Source organism: Arvicola amphibius, chromosome 1 (assembly GCF_903992535.2).
Source record: "Arvicola amphibius chromosome 1, mArvAmp1.2, whole genome shotgun sequence".
NCBI classification, from domain to species: domain Eukaryota; kingdom Metazoa; phylum Chordata; class Mammalia; order Rodentia; family Cricetidae; genus Arvicola; species Arvicola amphibius.
In genome coordinates, this window is record NC_052047.1 from 154,898,303 (window position 1) to 154,917,528 (window position 19,226).

A 19,226-nucleotide genomic window follows, 5' to 3' on the forward strand; every position below is an offset into this window, starting at 1 on the left:
TACCGGTGGAAAATATTTACTCTCAACGATGCACATCTAGAAGATAGGTTTATTAGGCTCAGCATCTACTGTCAAACGCGATAATCTGAGTTCGATCCATGAGACAGACCCACATAGTAGGGAAGAAGCAATTTCTGAAAGTTGTGACACATGGCAGGTGCACGAATTCACATAACAGACAAATAATAAACAAATGCTCTGTATGTCTAACAATTAAGATTTTTAAAAAGACCCATCTGTCTTTTCCAAGGATTTGCAGCTTCTTCCTGACTGTTTGAGTACTGAGTCTGGTCCCCTGTAGGGATGTTGCCCCCTAGAAAAACCCTAGGTTCTCCTTCTCCTCCTCCTTGCTCATCCACTTCCTGCCAGCAGCAACCGATTGCACTGCTACCCGGGATTTCCTGCCTTGTCCCGCTGGCGGGAAATCCCTGGTCACGCGCAGCTTCCTGAAGCCAGGCTGAGCCCTCCACCGAGTCCTGGCTCCTCGGCTTCCCGCCTAATCCAGTCGCACCGGTCATTCGATTGGACTCTTAGAGGGGATCCCTGGAGAGTAGAGGTCCACACCCACTGGAAGCGCGTTTGGCTGCTTTCGCAACTTGGCCATTAGGGACCAGGAAGGATCTTTCAGGTCAGAACCCGCGCTGAGCTTGGCCAATGGACTGATGCACAGCGGGTTGCTGGGCAGCGAAAAGACCAATCCACAATCTCTCCGCCCAGAGACCAATGATATATAATGACAGTCTGGTTTCATTTTTTCAAAAAGACGCGGGATTCTAGCTACTGAAGGAACGATCAAGCCCTGGGGGGAAAAGCTGGTGAGTAAAATGCTCCTTAAGATTAATTTCGGGCTCTTCAGTTAGAATCGATTGATCAATCTGTCTCTTTTGATAACAATACCATGCAGTTTTTATCAGAATATCTCTGTAGTACAGCTTGAAACCAGGGGTGGTGAAAGCTCTTGATATTCTTCTATTGTACGGGATTGTTTTAGCTATCCTGGGTCTTTCTTTTTCCATATGAAGTTAAGTATTGTCCTTTAAGTCTGTAAAGAATTAAGAATTTTGTTAAGCCATCGCTGGAAGGTTTTTTTTTTTTTTTTTTTTTTTTTTTTTTTTTTTTTTTTTTTTTTTTTTTTTGACGGCGCGTGGATTGGGGTTGGGGGGACAGAGGGTGACTGGATATGAAGGAGAGGAAAGGTGGGGAGAGGAAGAGGGGCCAGGAGGATTGAAGGGAGGGGAAGCAGCGGTTGGGAAGGATAGATAGATAGATAGATAGATAGATAATTTTTTCGTATCCAAATGTTGTGCGTAGCAAAAATTCACCAATACATTTCCTAAATCTGTTTCTTTTTAGAATAAAATTACACAGAGTAAGTGAAAAGTACTGACTTCTTCCTCTGGCATGCCTAGTGTGTAGTGTGGAAGCCGTCTATACATAAATAGCTGGCTACCACTTTAACCTGACTTGTTTGTCTGCTGTTTCCATCAACATAAATGTACTAACCCAGAATGTTCTGCGAAGGGCTAGACAGTAGCAGTTGTCTTTATTATTCATTAGAGTAGCGTCCTCAAAGCTCTAACTGGCAGGCTTGTTCATTGTCAGACCCTGTGTCCCTTCAGGGCATTGAGAGGGTTTCCCTCAGAAAGAACAGACTTAATACTGGGTGCTGGATTCAAGTATAACAGGTGCTGGCCATGAGCAAGAGTCTATGAACAAACTAGTAGTCTGCGGCGGTCGGGTGGGGGAGGGGAGTTCTGAACTCAGACACACTGAAACCTCAGGGAGCTTCCCACTGTAACTGCTTACGTATGTGCCAGTGAATGACAAGATTCACATTTCTTTCTGTGACAACCCTGGCTGTCCTAGAACTCACTCTGTAGACCTCGACTCAAAGATTCCCCTACCTCTGCCTCCCAAGTGGAGTGCTGGGATTAAAGGGAGCCACCATTGCCCATCTGTGCGCACCTTAATTTTTAAATAATCATAGTATGAGTCATCCGTCAACAGAGAAGCTGAGCTTGTTTTTCTGGTTGAACAAAATTTTTGGCCTGCAGAGATCATATAAGTCCAGTCCGGTTCTTCACGTACTCATCCACTTTCATCTTCTACAGTCCAACGAGTATACTTGTGATTGCATATTGGTATTGACAGCAGCACTAACAATAATGTTCACAGAACTATCTACTTCATATGGTCATTGCTTGAAGACTTTATCCACATTACATGTTTTTTAATCTTCACAACAGTGGAGGATGACTCTGTCACTCCTCTCAGGGTAAGGGAGAAGCAGAAAATAGCCAATGTGCCCAGGGTCACGCAGCAGGTGAATGGCAGTCTGAGCTGACCCTAGACTCATTGCCACAGACGCCGCTGTGCATGTCTTTATAGGATGTCCTTGTCTCATTTACAGTTGCCTTTTACCAACAGGAACCCAGGCCCAGACAGCTCATTAGCAGAAGCTACTGGCGAAAATCTAGGGCTCAGGCTCCACAATGAAGGGGTTAGGACCATAGACATCACGGTTAAGATCATGGCTAAGTCTTTAGATGGCTCCCACTTGACTCAGAGCTTCAGTTATACAACAGAGAGAAGGTAGCTAGGGGTGGCCATCTGCAGACACGTTTGTGTTTTCTTCTGATAGTTTTCTAAATGGAAAGAGTTAAAAAGCGTAATTAAGTTGGGGGTGGTGGTGCTCACTTAAATTCTAATACTGAAGAGGGTGAGGTTGTAGGATGGTCAGTTTGAGATCATCCTGGGCTAGAAAACAAAACTTGTTTTAAAGAAAAATACTTTAAAATATGATTTATGTATCTCAGTTGTATTTTGTTGTGAATAAATTGGCATTAGAAATATATAAGAAAATGTCCTTAACTTGTACAGATAGAAAGTAACTTAGTGTTAAAATCTTACCATGTCGCTATATGTAATCTACTAGTTAAAAAGACTTTGTAGGTGGCAGTTCTTAACCTTTGAGGGTCGCATATGAGATATTTACATTATGATTCATAACATTATGAAGTAGCAACAAAATAATTTAATGATTGGGAGTCAACACAACATGAGGAACTGTATTAAAGGATCGCAATATTAGGAAGGTTCAGAACACTACTCTAAGGTTACATATGTGGCCAGTTGGTAGAGTGCTTACCCTTCACATACGAAGCCCTGGGTTTGGTTCTCTGAATCACATATGCCAGATGTGATGGCACATACCAGACAGTAGAAAGGTGGAGGCAGGAGGATCAGGGGTTCAAAGTCCATGGCCAGCCTAAGTTTCGTGATGCTTTGTCTCAGAAAGAATCTCTAAGAACAAATTGTTTGCTGTGTGACAGATATTTGGAAGTTCATTATTTGATTCCACCTTCTTGTCTTTTCAGTTAGAAAATGATGTTGATACAAATTTGGCGAAGTATACTCACTGGAGTTTTGTGATTTTGAATGAAAATTTAACCTCTCTAGAAAAACATCAAGCTTTTTATGCGTAAAGTAGGAGTAATAATACCCATCTTAGCAAGTTTTCAGGAATTCTGAAAGGCAGCTTGTGGAAAGCACTTAGAACGGGGCCGTGCAGGCCACTGCTCTCCACTCATTCTTTGAATGTGTCTTTCTAACTCAAGTGTTAGGGTCGGCCACGTACTAGGCGATGTACAGAAGACAGATGAGCTTGCTGCCCTTTGTGGTGCATGTTCTTCAGGTGATATTTATAGCACTGCCGGAGAGCTCAGCATTGTCTTTAAACTGCTCTCTCCCTTTGCAGAGACAGCAGGAGAAAATACCACTTCAAACAAAGGCCTAAAGTAGTAATTAATGTTTCTAACTGTCATTTTGGCCAGCTTTTCAGACTTCTTTTTGATATTTCTTTTCTATTTCCTTTGTTTTCAGGTTACTGCTCAGTTCTCTTTCTGTATAGTTCCTTGCACTTGTCATCTCTTTATTAAACAAAGTGCTGATTTTTAACACCAATGTAAGTAGAACACTGTTTTGAGTTTCCCAGCTGAAAACTCTTTGTAGGGTATGTGTATTTGAATTCTCTGTTTACTTCAAGCTGTGGGCTTGGATACACCATCTCCTTTGTCAGACATATCCTTTCTCTCAACAAAATCTGTATAGAACCTGCTTTCCATGGTAGTGGCGGGGTTAGCTAACGCAGATGATTTCTGTTAAGTGTTTGGTAGAGGGCATGGCATGTGATGCTCTGCTTTTGTTATTTGGGTGACTATATTTGGTGGATACCATCCGGGGACAAGCAAGGCCAGAGCTGAAGGAGAAAGATAGGATATAGGACCCAGTTCATCTTTTAGTCTGTATGCAGCGATAATACCATAACTTGAAACTTGAAACACCTTTTTCTCTTTCTTTCTTTCTTTCTTTCTTTCTTTCTTTCTTTCTTTCTTTCTTTCTTTCTTTCTCTCTCTCTCTCTCTCTCTCTCTTTCTTTTTTCTTTCTTTCTCTCTTTCCTTCCCTCCCTCCCTCCATCCCTCCGTCCCTCCGTCCCTCTGTCCCTCCCTCCCTTCCTCCCTCCCTTCCTCCCTTCCTCTTTTCTTCCTCTTTCTCCTCCCCCCTCTTTCTTGTTTTTCTGAGCTGAGGACTGAACCAGGGCCTTGTATTTACTAGACAAGCATTCTGCCACTGAGCTAAATTCCCAACTCAATTTGAGCCATTTTGAAGTTTGTGTTTCAGCTGAGCCACCTGCCTCATCTCAAATTCACCATGAGCTCTAAGAAGCGCAGATCACAGATGATCCAATTCAATGCAAGGAAAAATAAGAAAATCCATGACTTTTTCCATCAGGTATGTCTATACATTTTGCTTGTAAGATATACTAGTAGCAGTCTTAGCTACCATGGGTCTTAGGTCACATAGGATCTACTGCCAAGCAAATGGCTTATTGTTGATTGGGACAATGACATACTCTAGGATCTTTCCCAACTACTTTATTTTGGTGAATGGCAGCAAAGATGAGGAATTGTAATACAGATTTTAGCTATATCAAAGCAGTGTTTAATAAAAAAAAGTTGCAATCATATCTGAAACCTTAATAAAATAGATCAAATGTAATATGTCATATCAACCTGTGGAACAGACAAAATTAATACTGTTTATGAGATCAAATTTAATATGTCACAACAATCTGTGAAACAAAATTAATACTATTTAATAGCACTGAAATATCTGAGTATGATTGGTCCCTTCAATTATACCAGCCTATATTTGCTTGGTACTTTATAGTTTACAAAGGATTTTGTATATTTATTCTTACTATAAATTTCTTTTTTATTTTCTTTTTTTTCTCTTTTTTTATTAAAAATTTCCATCTCCTCCCCTCCTCCTCCCCCTTCCCTCCCCTCCCTTCCACCCATACCCCCACTCCACCCCTCTCCAAGAAAAAGAGCCATCAGGGTTCCCTTCACTATGTTAAGTCCAAGGTCCTCCCAGCTCCCCCTAAGTCCAGGAAGGTGAGCAACCAAACTGACAAGGCTCACAGTGAGTCCGTCCATGCTGTAGAGTTCATGCTCATTGCCGTTGTTGTCCTTGGTTTCTCAGTCCTCCTCCACCGTCGGCCACATTCAGAGAGTCTGGTTTGGTCCCCTGTTCCATCAGTCCCATTCCAACTGGACTTGGTGGTCTCCCGTTAGATCTGTCCCACCGTCTCAATGGGTAAACACACTCCTCACGGACCTGACTTCCTTGCTCATGATCTCCCTCCTTTTGCTCCTCATCAGGACCTTGGGAGCTCAGTCCGGTGCTCCTATATGGGGCTCTGTCATTTTCTCCATCCAATGCCAGGTGAAGGTTCTATGGTGATATGCAAGATATTCATGAGTATGGCAATAGGATCTGGACATTTCTGGCACCCTCTCCTCAGCTGTCCAAGGACCTAGCTGGGGGCGTCTTCCTGGACACCTGGGAACCCCTCTAGAGTCAAGTCTCTGCCAACCCTAAAATGGCTCCCTTAACTAAGATATATAATTCCTTGTTCCCATATCCACCCTTCCTATATCCCAACCATCCTATTCCCCCAAGCTCTTCCCATCCTCCACTTCACACTTTTCTCTCCCCATCCCCCCATCCCCCATCCCACCCCAACCCCATGTTCCCATTTTTTGTCTGGCAATCTTGTCTACTTCCAGTATCCAGGAGGATAACTATATGTTTTTCTTTGGGTTCACCTTCTTATATAGCTTCTCTAGGATTTTTTACGAATTATAGGCTCGATGTCCTTTATTTATGGCTAGAAACCAATTATGAGTGAGTACATCCCATGTTCATCTTTTTGGGCCTGGGTTACCTCACTCAGGATGGTGTTTTCTATTTCCCTCCATTTGCATGCAAAATTCAAGATGTCATTGTTTTTTACCGCCGAGTAGTACTCTAATATGTATATATTCCACACTTTCTTCATCCATTCTTCCACTGAAGGGCATCTAGGTTGTTTTCAGGTTCTGGCTATTACAAATAATGCTGCTATAAACATAGTTGAACAGATGCTTTTGTAATATGATTGGGCATCTCTTGGGTAAATTCCCAAGAGTGGGATTGCTGGGTCCTGGGGTAGGTGGATCCCAAATTTCCTGAGAAACCTCCACACTGCTTTCCAAAGCGGTTGCACAAGTTTGCATTCCCACCAGCAATGGATGAGTGTACCCCTTACTCCACATCCTCTCCCAGCAAAGGCTATCATTGGTGTTTTTGATTTTAACCATTCTGACAGGTGTTAGATGGTATCTCAACGTTGTTTTGATTTGCATTTCCCTGATTGCTAAGGAGGTTGAGCATGACCTTAAGTGTCTTTTGGCCATTTGAACTTCTTCTGTTGAGAATTCTCTATTCAGTTCAGTGCCCCATTTTTTAATTGGGTTAATTAGCATTTTAAAGTCTAGTCTCTTGAGTTCCTTATATATTTTGGAGATCAGACCTTTGTCTGTTGCGGGGTTGGTGAAGAACTTTTCACAGTCAGTAGGCTGCCTTTTTGTCTTAGTGACAGTGTCCTTTGCTTTACAGAAGCTGCTCAGCTTCAGGAGGTCCCATTTATTCAATGTTGCCCTTAATGTCTGTGCTGCTGGGGCTATACGTAGGAAGCGGTCTCCTGTGCCCAAATGTTGTAGAGTACTTCCCACTTTCTCCTCTAACAGGTTCAGTGTGTTCAGATTGATATTGAGGTCTTTAATCCATTTGGACTTGAGTTTTGTGCATGGTGATAGACACGATCTACTTTCATTCTTTTACAGGTTGACATCCAGTTATGCCAGCACCATTTGTTGAAGATGCTTTCTTTCTTCCATTGTGTGCTTTTAGCTCCTTTATCAAAAATCAGGTGTTCATAGGTTTGTGGGTTAAGATCTGGGTCTTCTATTCGATTCCATTGGTCGACTTCTCTATTTTTATGCCAATACCAAGCTGTTTTCAATACTGTAGCTCTGTAATAGAGTTTGAAGTCAGGGATGGTAATGCCTCCAGAAGTTCCTTTATTGTATAAGATTGTTTTGGCTATCCTGGGTTTCTTGTTCTTCCATATAAAGTTGATTATTGTCCTCTCAAGATCTGTGAAGAATTTTGATGGGATCTTTAAGGGGATTGCATTAAATCTATAGATTGCTTTTGGTAGTATTGCCATTTTTACTATGTTGATCCTCCCAATCCAAGAGCAAGGGAGATGCTTCCATTTTCTGGTATCCTCTTCAATTTCTTTCTTCAAAGACTTAAAGTTCTTGTCAAATAGTTCTTTCGCTTCCTTGGTTAGAGTTACCCCAAGATATTTTATGCTATCTGTGGCTATCGTGAAAGGTGACGCTTCTCTGATTTCTTTCTCTGCTTCCTTATCCTTTGTATATAGGAGGGCAACTGATTTTTTGGAGTTGATCTTGTATCCTGCCACGATACTAAAGGAGTTTATCAGCTGTAGGAGTTCTTTGGTGGAGTTTTTCGGGTCGCTTATGTACACTATCATATCATCTGCAAATAATGAAAGTTTAACTTCTTCCTTTCCAATTCGAATCCCCTTGATCCCCGTGTTTTGTCTTATTGCTATTGCTAGAACTTCAAGTACTATATTGAAGAGATAAGGAGAGAGTGGACAGCCTTGTCGCGCTCCTGAATTTAGTGGGATGGCCTTGAGTTTCTCTCCATTTAATTTGATGTTAGCTGTCGGCTTGCTGTAAATAGCCTTTATTATATTTAGGAATGACCCCTGTATCCCTAGTCTCTCCAAGACCTTTATCATAAAGGGGTGCTGAATTTTGTCAAATGCTTTTTCTGCATCTAATGAGATGATCATATGGTTTTTATCCTTCAGTTTATTTATATGATGGATTACATTTATAGATTTTCATATGTTGAACCAGCCCTGCATCTCTGGGATGAAGCCTACTTGATCATAGTGGATACTTTTTCTAATGTGTTCTTGGATTCTGTTTGCCAGTATTTTATTGAGAATTTTTGCATCGATGTTCATGAGTGAGATTGGCCTGTAATTCTCTTTCTTGGTTGAGTCTTCGTGTGGTTTAGGTAACAGGGTAATTGTAGCTTCATAAAAGGAATTTGGCAATGACTGTTCTGTTTCTATATTATGAAATACCTTAAGGAGTATAGGTATTAGGTCTTCTTGGAAGTTCTGGTAGAATTCTGCATTGAACCCATCAGGTCCTGGGCTTTTTTTGGTAGGGAGGTTTCTGATAACAGTTTCTAATTCTTCGCGACTAACAGGACTATTTAGAGCATTTACCTGGTCCTGGTTTAACTTTGGTATATGGTACTTATCTAAAAAAGTGTCCATTTCTTTTACATTTTCCAATTTTGTGGCATACAGGCTTTTGTAGTAAGATCTAATGATTCTCTGAATTTCCTCTGTGTCTGTGGTTATGTCCCCTTTTTCATTTCTGATCTTATTAATTTGTGTGTTCTCTCTCTGCCGTTTGATTAGTTTGGCTAGGGGTTTTGTCAATCTTGTTGATTTTCTCCAAGAACCTGCTTTTTGTTTCATTGATTCTTTGGATTGTTTTCTGTGTTTCTATTTTGTTGATTTCTGCCCTCAGTTTGATAATTACCAGTCTTCTACTCCTCCTAGGTGAGTCTGCTTCTTTCTTTTCTAAAGCTTTTAGGTGTGCTGTTAAGTCTGCAATGTGTGCTTTCTCCGTTTTTTTTTTTTTTTAAAGTGGGCACTTAGTGCTATGAATTTTCCTCTTAGCACTGTTTTCATAGTGTCCCATAAGTTTGAGTATGTTGTGTCTTTATTTTCATTAAATTCAAGAAAGACTTTAATTTCTTTCTTTATTTCTTCCTTGACCCAGGTGTGGTTCAGTAGTTGACTGTTCAGTTTCCATGAGTTTGTAGGCTTTCTGGGGGTAGCATTGTTGTTGAATTCTAATTTTAATCCATGGCGATCCGATAAGATGCAGGTGGTTACTAATATGTTTTTGTAACTGTGGAAGTTTGCTTTGTTACCGAGTATGTGGTCAATTTTCGAAAAGGTTCCATGAGCCGCAGAGAAGAAGGTATATTCTTTCCTGTTTGGGTGGAATGTTCTATAGATGTCTGTTAAGTCCATTTGGTTCATTACCTCTATTAAGTCTCTTAATTCTCTGTTAGGTTTCTGTCGGATTGACCTGTCCTTTGGTGAGAGAGGAGTGTTGAAATCTCCCACTATCAGTGTGGTTGGTTTGATGGCTGCCTCGAGTTCTAGTAATGTTTCTTTTATATAAGTGGGTGCTTTTGTATTAGGGGCATAGATATTCAGGATTGAGACTTCATTCTGATAGATTTTTCCTGTAATGAGTATAAAGTGTCCCTTTCCATCTCTTCTGATTGATTTTAGTTTGAAGTCAACTTTGTTAGAAATTAGTATGGCCACACCTGCTTGTTTCTTAGGTCCATTTGCTTGATAAACCTTTTCCCCACCCTTTACTCTGAGTAGATGTCTGTCTTTGTGGTTGGGGTGTGTTTCTTGTAAACAGCAGAATGTTGGATCCTGTTTTCGTATCCAATCTTAGCCTGTGCCTTTTTATAGGTGAATCGAGTCCATTGATATTAAGTGATATTAATGACCAGTGGATGTTAACTCCGGTTGTCATTTTTTATTTGGTAGTAGAGATTGTGTGTTTCCTTTCTTTGCGATGTGCTGGTGAAGGGTCGCTAGATGTCTGAGTTATTTTGGGCAATGCTGGACTCCTTTGTTTGTGAATTTCCTTCTATTACTTTCTGTAAGGCTGGATTTGTGGCTATGTATTGTTTAAATTTGTTTTTATCCTGGAATATTTTGTTTTCTCCATTTATAGTGAATGAAAGCTTGGCTGGGTATAGTAATCTGGGCTTGCATCCATGGTCTCTTAGTTTCTGCAAAACATCTATCCAGGACCTTCTGGCTTTCATGGTTTCCATAGAGAAGTCAGGTGTTAGTCTGATAGGTTTACCTTTATATGTTACTTGACCTTTTTCCTTTGCAGCTCTTAATATTCTTTCTTTATTCTGTATGTTTTGTGTTTTGATTATAATATGATGAGGGGATGGTTATTTTTTTTTTTTTTGATCCAGTCTATTTGGTGTTCTGTAAGCTTCTTGAACCTTGATAGGAATATCTTTCTTTAGGTTTGGGAAGTTTTCTTCTATAATTTTATTAAATATATTTTCTGGACCATTGAGCTGTAATTCTTCTCCTTCTTCTATGCCTATTATTCTTAGGTTTGGTCTTTTTATTGTGTCCCAGATTTCCTGAATGTTTTGTGATGAGAATTTGTTGGATTTGCTGTTTTCTTTGATCAGTGCGTGTATTTTCTCTATGGTATCTTCAGAATCTGAGATTCTTTCTTCTATCTCTTGTATTCTGTTGGTTATGCTTGTTTCTGTAGTCTCTGTTCATTTACATAGATTTTCCATATCCAGCTGGCCCTCGGGTTGTGTTTTCTTCCTTGCCTCCATTTCAGTTTTCAAGTCTTGCACTGTTTCCATTATCTGTTTGATTGTTTTTTCTTGGTTTCCTAGGATATCATTTACAGATTTACTCAATTCTTCAAACTTTTTGTTATTCTTCTCGTCCATTTCCTTAAGGGAGTTTTTCACCTCCTGTTTAAGGGACTCTATTACTTTCATAAAGTCAATTTTTTCTACTTCTTCTTGATTAGTGTGTTCAAGTCCTCCTGTTATAAGTTCGCTGGGTTCTGGTGTTTTCATGTTGTTTTTCAAATTGTTGGAGGAATTCTTGCATTGGCGCCTGCCCATTTCTTCCTCTGAATAATCCCCTTTGGGTCTTCTTTTAGAAGTTCAATTCACCCCAATGAATTCAATTCATTCACCCCAATGAATGATGGATCTTCTGGTAGACTGTCAGGTCTCCTTGCAGGTCAAGCAGCTCGCTGACAAAGGGCCTACCTTGCTGCAGGCAGGCTAATGAAGGAGGGGACCTCCTACCAGCCTGGGTGGACTCAATTCCAGATCCCTGGTGCCCAAACAGGCTGAGCTGTGGGATTTTGTGGCCCCAAAGACGGGAGGATGAGAGGGGGGGGGGGTTCTGGGTGCAAGCTGGGAAGGGACAGGAGGAGAGAGGCAGTATCCGGGGAAAATAACCCCTGCAGGAAGAGCAGAAAGTGTGTGTGTTGGTGGGGGTGGGGGAGGTGGTTGGGGAATGTCGGTGGTCCCTCTCCAGGCAGCTGCTGTGGTTCAGGCACTCACTCACCCCAATGAATGATGGATCCTTTGGCAGACTGTCAGGTCTCCTTGCAGGTCAAGCAGCTCGCTGACAAAGGGCCTACCTTGCTGCAGGCAAGCTAATGAAGGAGGGGACCTCCCACCGGCCTGGGTGCACTCAATTCCAGGTCCCCGGCGCCCAAACAGGCTGAGCTGTGGGATTTTGTGGCCCCAAAGACGGGAGGATGGGGGGGTCTCTTACTATAAATTTCATAGACAAGTAAGGAAGTTTGGTTCCAATTTGTGTATGAAAACAAAAAAGAGTGGAGTGCTTGAGCCCACAATAAAGACTTGGGCAAGTTTGCTGAGATATTCAGATTCTCCTATTTTCAAGCTCTGTTATGACAAACAATTATGTCCTCCGAGACTAAAGTGTTCCTTTATTATATCAAGACAGTTGAGAAGTGTCAGGCACTTGATGTGCAAACTCAGTCTTTTTCTTGTTTATTTGTGTCTCGATTCTAGAAAGTGAGGCATCTAAATAACTAGAAAACTAATGTCTACCCAATATCTGTTTATTTCTGTCCTATTCTGTAACATCAAGCCCGAGAAACACATGTGATCTCTTTCCCTTTCAAGGAAAGGTGACACAATGCTGTGATCCCAACATTCCAAAGGCTGAGAATAGAGGACTGTGAATTTGATACCAGAGTGAACGATAGAAAGCTTCAGGAAGGAAAAGAAAAAAATTGACAAAAACGTCCATATCTATCTAGGAGTATTTGAATGTATAAAGGTATTCTAGTGCTCCTGTGGAAGTGGAAAGCATGTTTCTGATCAAATCTAGACTACAGAGATGTATTTAAAGAGACTCTATGCCCTCATAGAATTAGATTTATATCGCCTTGCAGTCTTTTTGTCTGTTTAACTGAGAATGTTAGTGTCACTAAATTGATAACAGGTATAATTTTTAACTAAGCTCCAACATCGCTGCTTCCATTACCAGTGAGTGACTTCGCTGGCGTGTGAACTGGTTGCCTATTGACATCTTTCTCATGATGAATATGACTTAAGGAAAATGACCCTTTCAGACATAGCTGTCAGCTACTGTCTTAGTTCCTTTTTCTGTTGCTGTGATAAAATAGCCCAACAAAAGCAACGTAGAATAGGAAGGGTTTGTTTGGTTCACAGTTTCTTACTGTGAACCAAGGAAGTCACAGAAGTAGGTCCCTGGGAGAGTTAGTTAGATATGTTGCATGCATTGTTGTGATGAGGCGAGCAGGCAGGTCTGCATCCCGCCTGGCTCCCGCATGGCTAGCTTACCACCCGAAATAACAACACACAAATTGTATTCATTTAAACACTGTCTGGCCCATTATCTCCAGTCCCTTATTGGCTAACTATCACATATTGATCTAACCCATTTCTAATATCTGTATTGCCACTTGACTGTGGCTTACGGGCATGAGTCTAACCAGTGTCTGTCTTGGAGAGGAGAGTCATGGCGTCTGCCCGACTCTGCTTTTTTCTCCCAGCATTCTGTTCCATCTACTCCACCTATCTAAATTCTGCCCTATCAAAATGGCAGTTTCTTTATTAACCAATGAAACAACAGATAGATAGAAGACCATCCTACATCAATGCATACTCAATAGTAGAGAGCAATGCATGCTCGGTTTCCCTTTATCATCTTAAATAGTCCAGGATTTAACCTAGGGAATGTTGCCAGCAAGGTTCACGCTGGTTCTCACTGGAATTGATGAAACCAAGACAACACCCCACAGATGTGTCCAGAGACCCATCTCCTAGGTGTTTTGAGGTCCTGTCAAGCACACAGTAAACAATAACTGCCATAGACCTTTTTAGTTTTCATTGAGACTTTTTTTGTTCACTGAACTTGATTTATGTCCTCCCATATTCCCCCTTCCTGGTTCTTAATGAAAGTCCTATAAAAAATGGAAGATGATGAAAATTTACAAAAAATATATAAGCTCATGCAAAAAGACAAAGGGAATAGCTTCTAGTCATTTCATGATAAATGCTGCCTGAATCACACTATTAAGGAAATATGATAATTATGAGTTTGAAGCAAACCTGGGTGGCACACTAAATTCCAGGGGAGTCTTAACTACATAGCAAGACTCTATCTCAATAAATCACTGATTACTGAACATTTGTTGTTGATGTAGAGGAACTGAGTTTGATTTGCAGCACCCACATGGTGGTTTACAAACCCTAGTGACTCCAGTTCAAGCGGATCTGATGCCTTCTTCTGGCCTCTGTGGACACCAGGCTTGCATATGGAGCACACAAATACATGTAGCAGAACATTCATATACATACAATAAATAAATCTTTAAAAACTGAATTAATGATAAATAAATAGCTTAATAAACTGCTATTGCAATACACCTTATGCTTAGATAAGATAAAATGTATATTTCTGAAAATGATAAAATAACTTGAAATACCATCCATGGATGCTGGTAGACCTTTAAGTGGCTGGATAACACTTGTGTCTGTTCTACTATTTGTTAGAAAATGCACCAAGTGTAACAAGAGGAGCTTTTCTGACTGATGTGATAGCAAGTATTTTAGATCCCAAGATAAATCTGCTTTAATTCTGCTTACTGGTCTTTTGAAATTGGTATTTAATTTCCCACAGAAATGAAGGGAGTTGACACTAAAAAGGGAAATATGACTGGAGTTTTCAGTAACAAAGAATTCACCATCTATTTTTAGGTCCCCAAAGAAGAACAGAATGATTCCAGTATTTCTAAAGTGAAAGGGGAGTCTAGAAAAATGCCAAGAGATATAACCAACACCCAGGACCAAAGACCACTTTCAGCTAAGAAAATTCAACAAGACCAGATTCCTCCCCTAAATAAGAAAATTCTAATCACTTTGGATGTTAACCGCAGGAAAAACAAAAATATGAAATATGAGCTGACACATAGTGAGAAAAGTAGCTTATATGCAGCACTCAACACTCTCAGTGCTGTCACAGATGAGATAAAAAATCAACAAGGCAAAAAGATGCTGGTGTGTGGCCACGAAGGAATCGAAGGGTACATAAACCTTGGCATGCCCCTCTGCTGTTTTCCAGAAGGCTGCCACTTGGTCATTACATTTTTGCCATGCGAAAGTGAGCCGGAAGATAATAAGCAATTGTTTGAACCACAGGACCATCCATCTACCAGTTATGTCCGATTTTATATTCATGCAATTGGGAGTAAGAGAAAAATAATTCAGAAATATGGAAAACTTCACCAAAGGGGGAACAAACTCTGTGTCTTCGGCCTCAAAGGAGAGACCATCAAGGACACTCTGAGGAAGGATGGCAGGTTTCTTTCTTTTGTGGAGAGAGACGACTGGAAGCTCATTAGTGAATTGGACACCATCATAGAAAACACCCAGCCGGTAGATGAGTTAGACGGCAAGCTCTTTCAGGTCGAGGCTGAGCAAACAAACAACCCGAGGATAACATCCGTCACTCAGAATTCCGAGTTAGAGAACAGAAGCTTTCATGAGATAGATGAACACATTGTAGATCAATACCCCATATTGAAAGAACAACGAGAAAAACTCAGAGCATACATCAAGAAAGGAAGTGGAAAAGGAAAGAAGAAAGCTTCCTTATTCAAAATGCACAAAGAAAACTTTGGGAAACTGACAAAAAATTCTACTTCTGTTAAAGTGCTCAAACATCTTTTACAGGCCAGTGACTCAGTTGGGTTCCTGTGGTGGAACAATAATGGAAACGGGGGCTGTGCCACCTGCTTTGTTTTTAAAGAGTCGTACATTTTCACTTGTCGGCATGTGATAACTAACATCGTGGGGGAAGGCGTAGAGCCAAGTAAGTGGGCAAGCACAATTAGTAGATGTGTAAAGGTGATCTTTGATTATGTAGAGTTCCCACCAAGAGAAGACAATGCTTTTAATGTTAAACCCTGGTTTGAGATATCTAATGCAAACCTTGACTACGCTGTCCTAGAACTAGAGGAAAATGGACGGCAGGTACCTGCTGGACTGTATAATGGGATAGGACCTGCGCCACTTAATGGGCTGATTTATATCATTGGCCACCCAGATGGAGAAAAGAAGTCTAAAGATGGTTGTACAGTGGTCCCTCAATATAATCGAGGAAGAAAATGTGAGGAAAATGTTCAGGCAAGAGAGGCAGCAGGGGACCCTGTCTCTAGGTCTTTTGTCCCCTTATACACCCAAAGAAGCTTCGGGGAACTGCTTCACAATTCTAATGTAATTACCTATGACACCACTTTTTTTGGTGGGTCTTCTGGATCCCCAGTGTTTGATTGTAATGGTTCATTGGTGGCCATGCACACTGCTGGCTTTACTTGTGAGTATCAAAGTGGAGTTTCTACTATTATTGAGTTTGGTTTTACTATGGAATCCATTATTGCTGATATTAAGAAAAATGAATATTGGTATAATAAAATCTTTGGAAATTGTCAGGATGAAGAAATGCCGAACCTATAGTCCTAAAAGAATTTAATCTATTTTCCACATTTAAGAGAATTGCCTATGGTGTTATTATTCTGCACACAATAATGTTTTATGAACTTAAATTGATGGATACTACCAAAAGATGGATGTTCTAGATTACTCTCTGTGTACTTGGCAATTTTTCAAAGTTCATGAACAACACCAAAACACACAAAAACAGTTTAGTTGAACTATTTAAGTAAAGTAACATGAAAAAGATTAAGCAAACATTAGGTCTCAGTGGACTTAGTGTCAGGAGATGCAAAGATATGAAAAAGTTCAGAGCCTGGAAACTGAAGTTGTGGGCCAAAGAGAATAAGGGAAAAGGATTTATTTCTTTCAACTGATTTCAAAGGCACTGCTTCATTTGGTTTTATCTGTATCTTCCTTCTCTGCTGACCAGAACTCAGCCAGATCACTGGGTCACAGGTTTCTTAGCTCCAAGAAGTTCCTGAAATCACTTGCTTTTCTTCTGCTCTGGCTTTCTGGCTTAAGACTGGAGTCTGGAATGCGTTTTCAAGGAATGGTGTGGAAGTCATTGAGCAGGCAAGGGAACTGGTCTCTGCTATACAATGTGGACACCTGGGAGCTCCTGGACTTGAGTTATGGGGAGTGAACACTGTAAGAGATGGTTTTCACTTCTTGGCATTCACCATGGAGTGGGCAAGGAGGACACTAGACATAGCCTAGAACATTTCTCAGCAATGTGACACTCAAGTCCTGTTCTCTTGAAGGAAACAAGCTCACCACCATCAAAATCAAGAGAACTATGTACTGAAGACAGCTGGTGGTCTTAGATTATCTGAGGGAAGGGGCAGGCATGGATAAGATTGTGTGGAATGATTGTTAAGAGGTCAGATTCACCAGCAATTGCATCGATTCTTCAGTTTCCCTTATTTTCCAGACATCTCCTAACACTATTGTGTAATGTTTTCTTTCTCCCACTCTGTCTTTCCCAAAGGAAATACAGAGGGACCAAAAATTTGAAAGTGTGTATTTGTAGTAAGTTAGAAGTAATAAGCATAAAGATGATTTGAATGGCATTCCCATTGGTTTGTTCCAAACATGCATTCTCATAGTATTAAAGTATTCTCAAAGCAATAAAGATGGTTTCCGCAGCTGTTTGTCTTTTAGTTATGCATTTCTTAATGCTTCACAGCCAAAAGATCCTCATTATTTTCAAGTTCTCTTCTGGGTGGGGTCACTGTAAGTATCACCACTGATAGGGAAAGTATCCTCGAAGATGAGAATGTGGTGCAGTTCCAGAGAGTCTGATCCCATGGTTCAATTTTCTTACACATTTAAACACAGTAGAATTTTGGGGGAAAAGTTCCCATGTGACAGTTCTTATAACAAAGATTCAGAGATGGCTACATAGAAATTTCTTTGCAACATACCCCATTTATAGTTTATTTTATAGTATCTTAGACCTTTATCATAAGAATGGGTTTTGTTGACTGAGGAACAGTGCTCAGGGCTAGGACCTGGAAAGGAAGAATGTTTAATAAGCTCAAGGATGGATTCTACTGATGGAGGAGGTGAAGTACACGGAGCCTCTTTCATAAGGATGATTTCCATTCACTGAGAGAGAGACAAAGCTCATTAAACAATTAAACATCCTAAACAATTCTCAGGATCTGGGGGAAATTCAGGTGGAGGCTGGCTTTTAATAGAACAGCAAAAGGATCACCAGGATGTCTGACCACTGCCCTGCATTCCAGGTGACCAGACATCATCCATTTTGTTGAGGAAAATAGGTGCATGTGGTTGACAATCCTGGTTTCTCCCATGCTTACTCTAAGCTGTGTTTCCTAAAAGGTTTCATATTTGCTCCCTACGATTAATTGGGAAACATCTCAGATCAAGTACTTCTAATGCTTCCTGTCATTTGCACAAAGGATTGAGTGAGTTGCCTGCTACACTGATTCCCATCTGAGATGAAACAAGGCCACGATCTAACTTCTCAGCTCTCAATTTATAAAACTTCTTAAGATTTATTTATGTGTATGGTATTTTGTCTTCATGTATGCCTGCACACTAGGTATTTGCCCGGTGCCTGAGGAGGCCAGAAAAGAGGTCATCAGACCCTCTGGAACTGGAGCTACACTTGGAGGATTGTGAGCTGCCATGGGGGTGCTGGGAACCAAACCCCTGATCCTCTGGAAGAAATGTCCATAACCCTGGAGCCAACTCCTCAGCCTGCCAACTTGTAATCTATAAACAACTGTCCTTTCCGTTACATACTCACCACTGTACATTCAAGAACCTGAGAGGATTTCCTGGAATCTTGAAGCAAAGTCTGTCAACCAAGAAATAAATGCAGTGGGGGAAGGAAGGGGATCAAAAGTCCCCACTGATCCCTGTGTTAGAGGTCTGACTACAGGAGGGAAGGGTGAAGGTAGTGACCCACGTGGTTCTTTGCTGTTACTCACGTTGTTCTCGGCCGAGTAGCAGGACAGGATGGGCAGTGACCATGGATGAGCAAGCCCCATGGCTCGGCAGTAAAGGGATGCAGCTACAGCTACTGAATACATAAATTACTTATGTGGAAATAAATCGTGTCAACAGTAATGTGGTACATAGCACTGGGTGAAGCAAGGCATTAGAAATAATTACAGTTAAAACCAGAGGTGATTTCTTTTTCTTATTGTGAACTCACTCTTCCCCCATCTTATCTTCAGTTGCTTTTGTGGGTAAAGAATAAGACATAGTTCTGAGAGCTTACTATCCCAAAGGGGTTCTGGAGGCCATGCATAATTGTATGCCCACGTTGGCAGGAACTCAAAGCAGGACTCAGCACTCTTGGTTTAACTCATTCAACTAAGCCACAATATCCTTCCCTTTCCAATGAAGACATGGTCAGAGTCAGATCAACCTGATAGAAACAGTGAGAGACAGCATGATGGGCAGGGAAGACGCTTGGACTCCATCTCCTGTAGCACTGAGTTACCGGGAGAGGAAAGGAAGCTGGCGTGAAAAGATGCTGACTGACAGTCCAGTGTCCTCTCTCTGTCTCCTCACTGTCGTTCCTTCCCTTCTCTAGCTATCCTTACCCGCATCTCTCATTTCCCTGGGCTTCTGAGCAGGAGTATATGGGATAAGCC

General features: G+C 41.0%; 1 protein-coding gene across 3 annotated transcripts; it reads left to right on the forward strand.

Annotated features, from left to right (window-relative positions):
• The first annotated feature begins 699 nt into the window (after positions 1-699).
• On the forward strand, positions 700-17,107 carry LOC119803367 (serine protease FAM111A-like). Of its 3 annotated transcripts, XM_038314631.1 has the most exons (4): positions 700-815; positions 3,883-3,964; positions 4,669-4,791; positions 14,359-17,107. In XM_038314631.1, exons 3-4 carry the CDS (start codon positions 4,711-4,713, stop codon positions 16,114-16,116), a joined length of 1,839 nt encoding a protein of 612 aa, XP_038170559.1. In that variant the 5' UTR covers positions 700-815; positions 3,883-3,964; positions 4,669-4,710; the 3' UTR covers positions 16,117-17,107. The 3 variants fall into 3 exon arrangements, with proteins under 3 accessions (XP_038170559.1, XP_038170568.1, XP_041910171.1); XM_038314640.1 differs by lacking the exon at positions 3,883-3,964 and having other exon boundaries at positions 777-815; XM_042054237.1 differs by lacking the exon at positions 700-815 and having other exon boundaries at positions 3,719-3,964.
• The last annotated feature ends 2,119 nt before the right edge of the window (positions 17,108-19,226 follow it).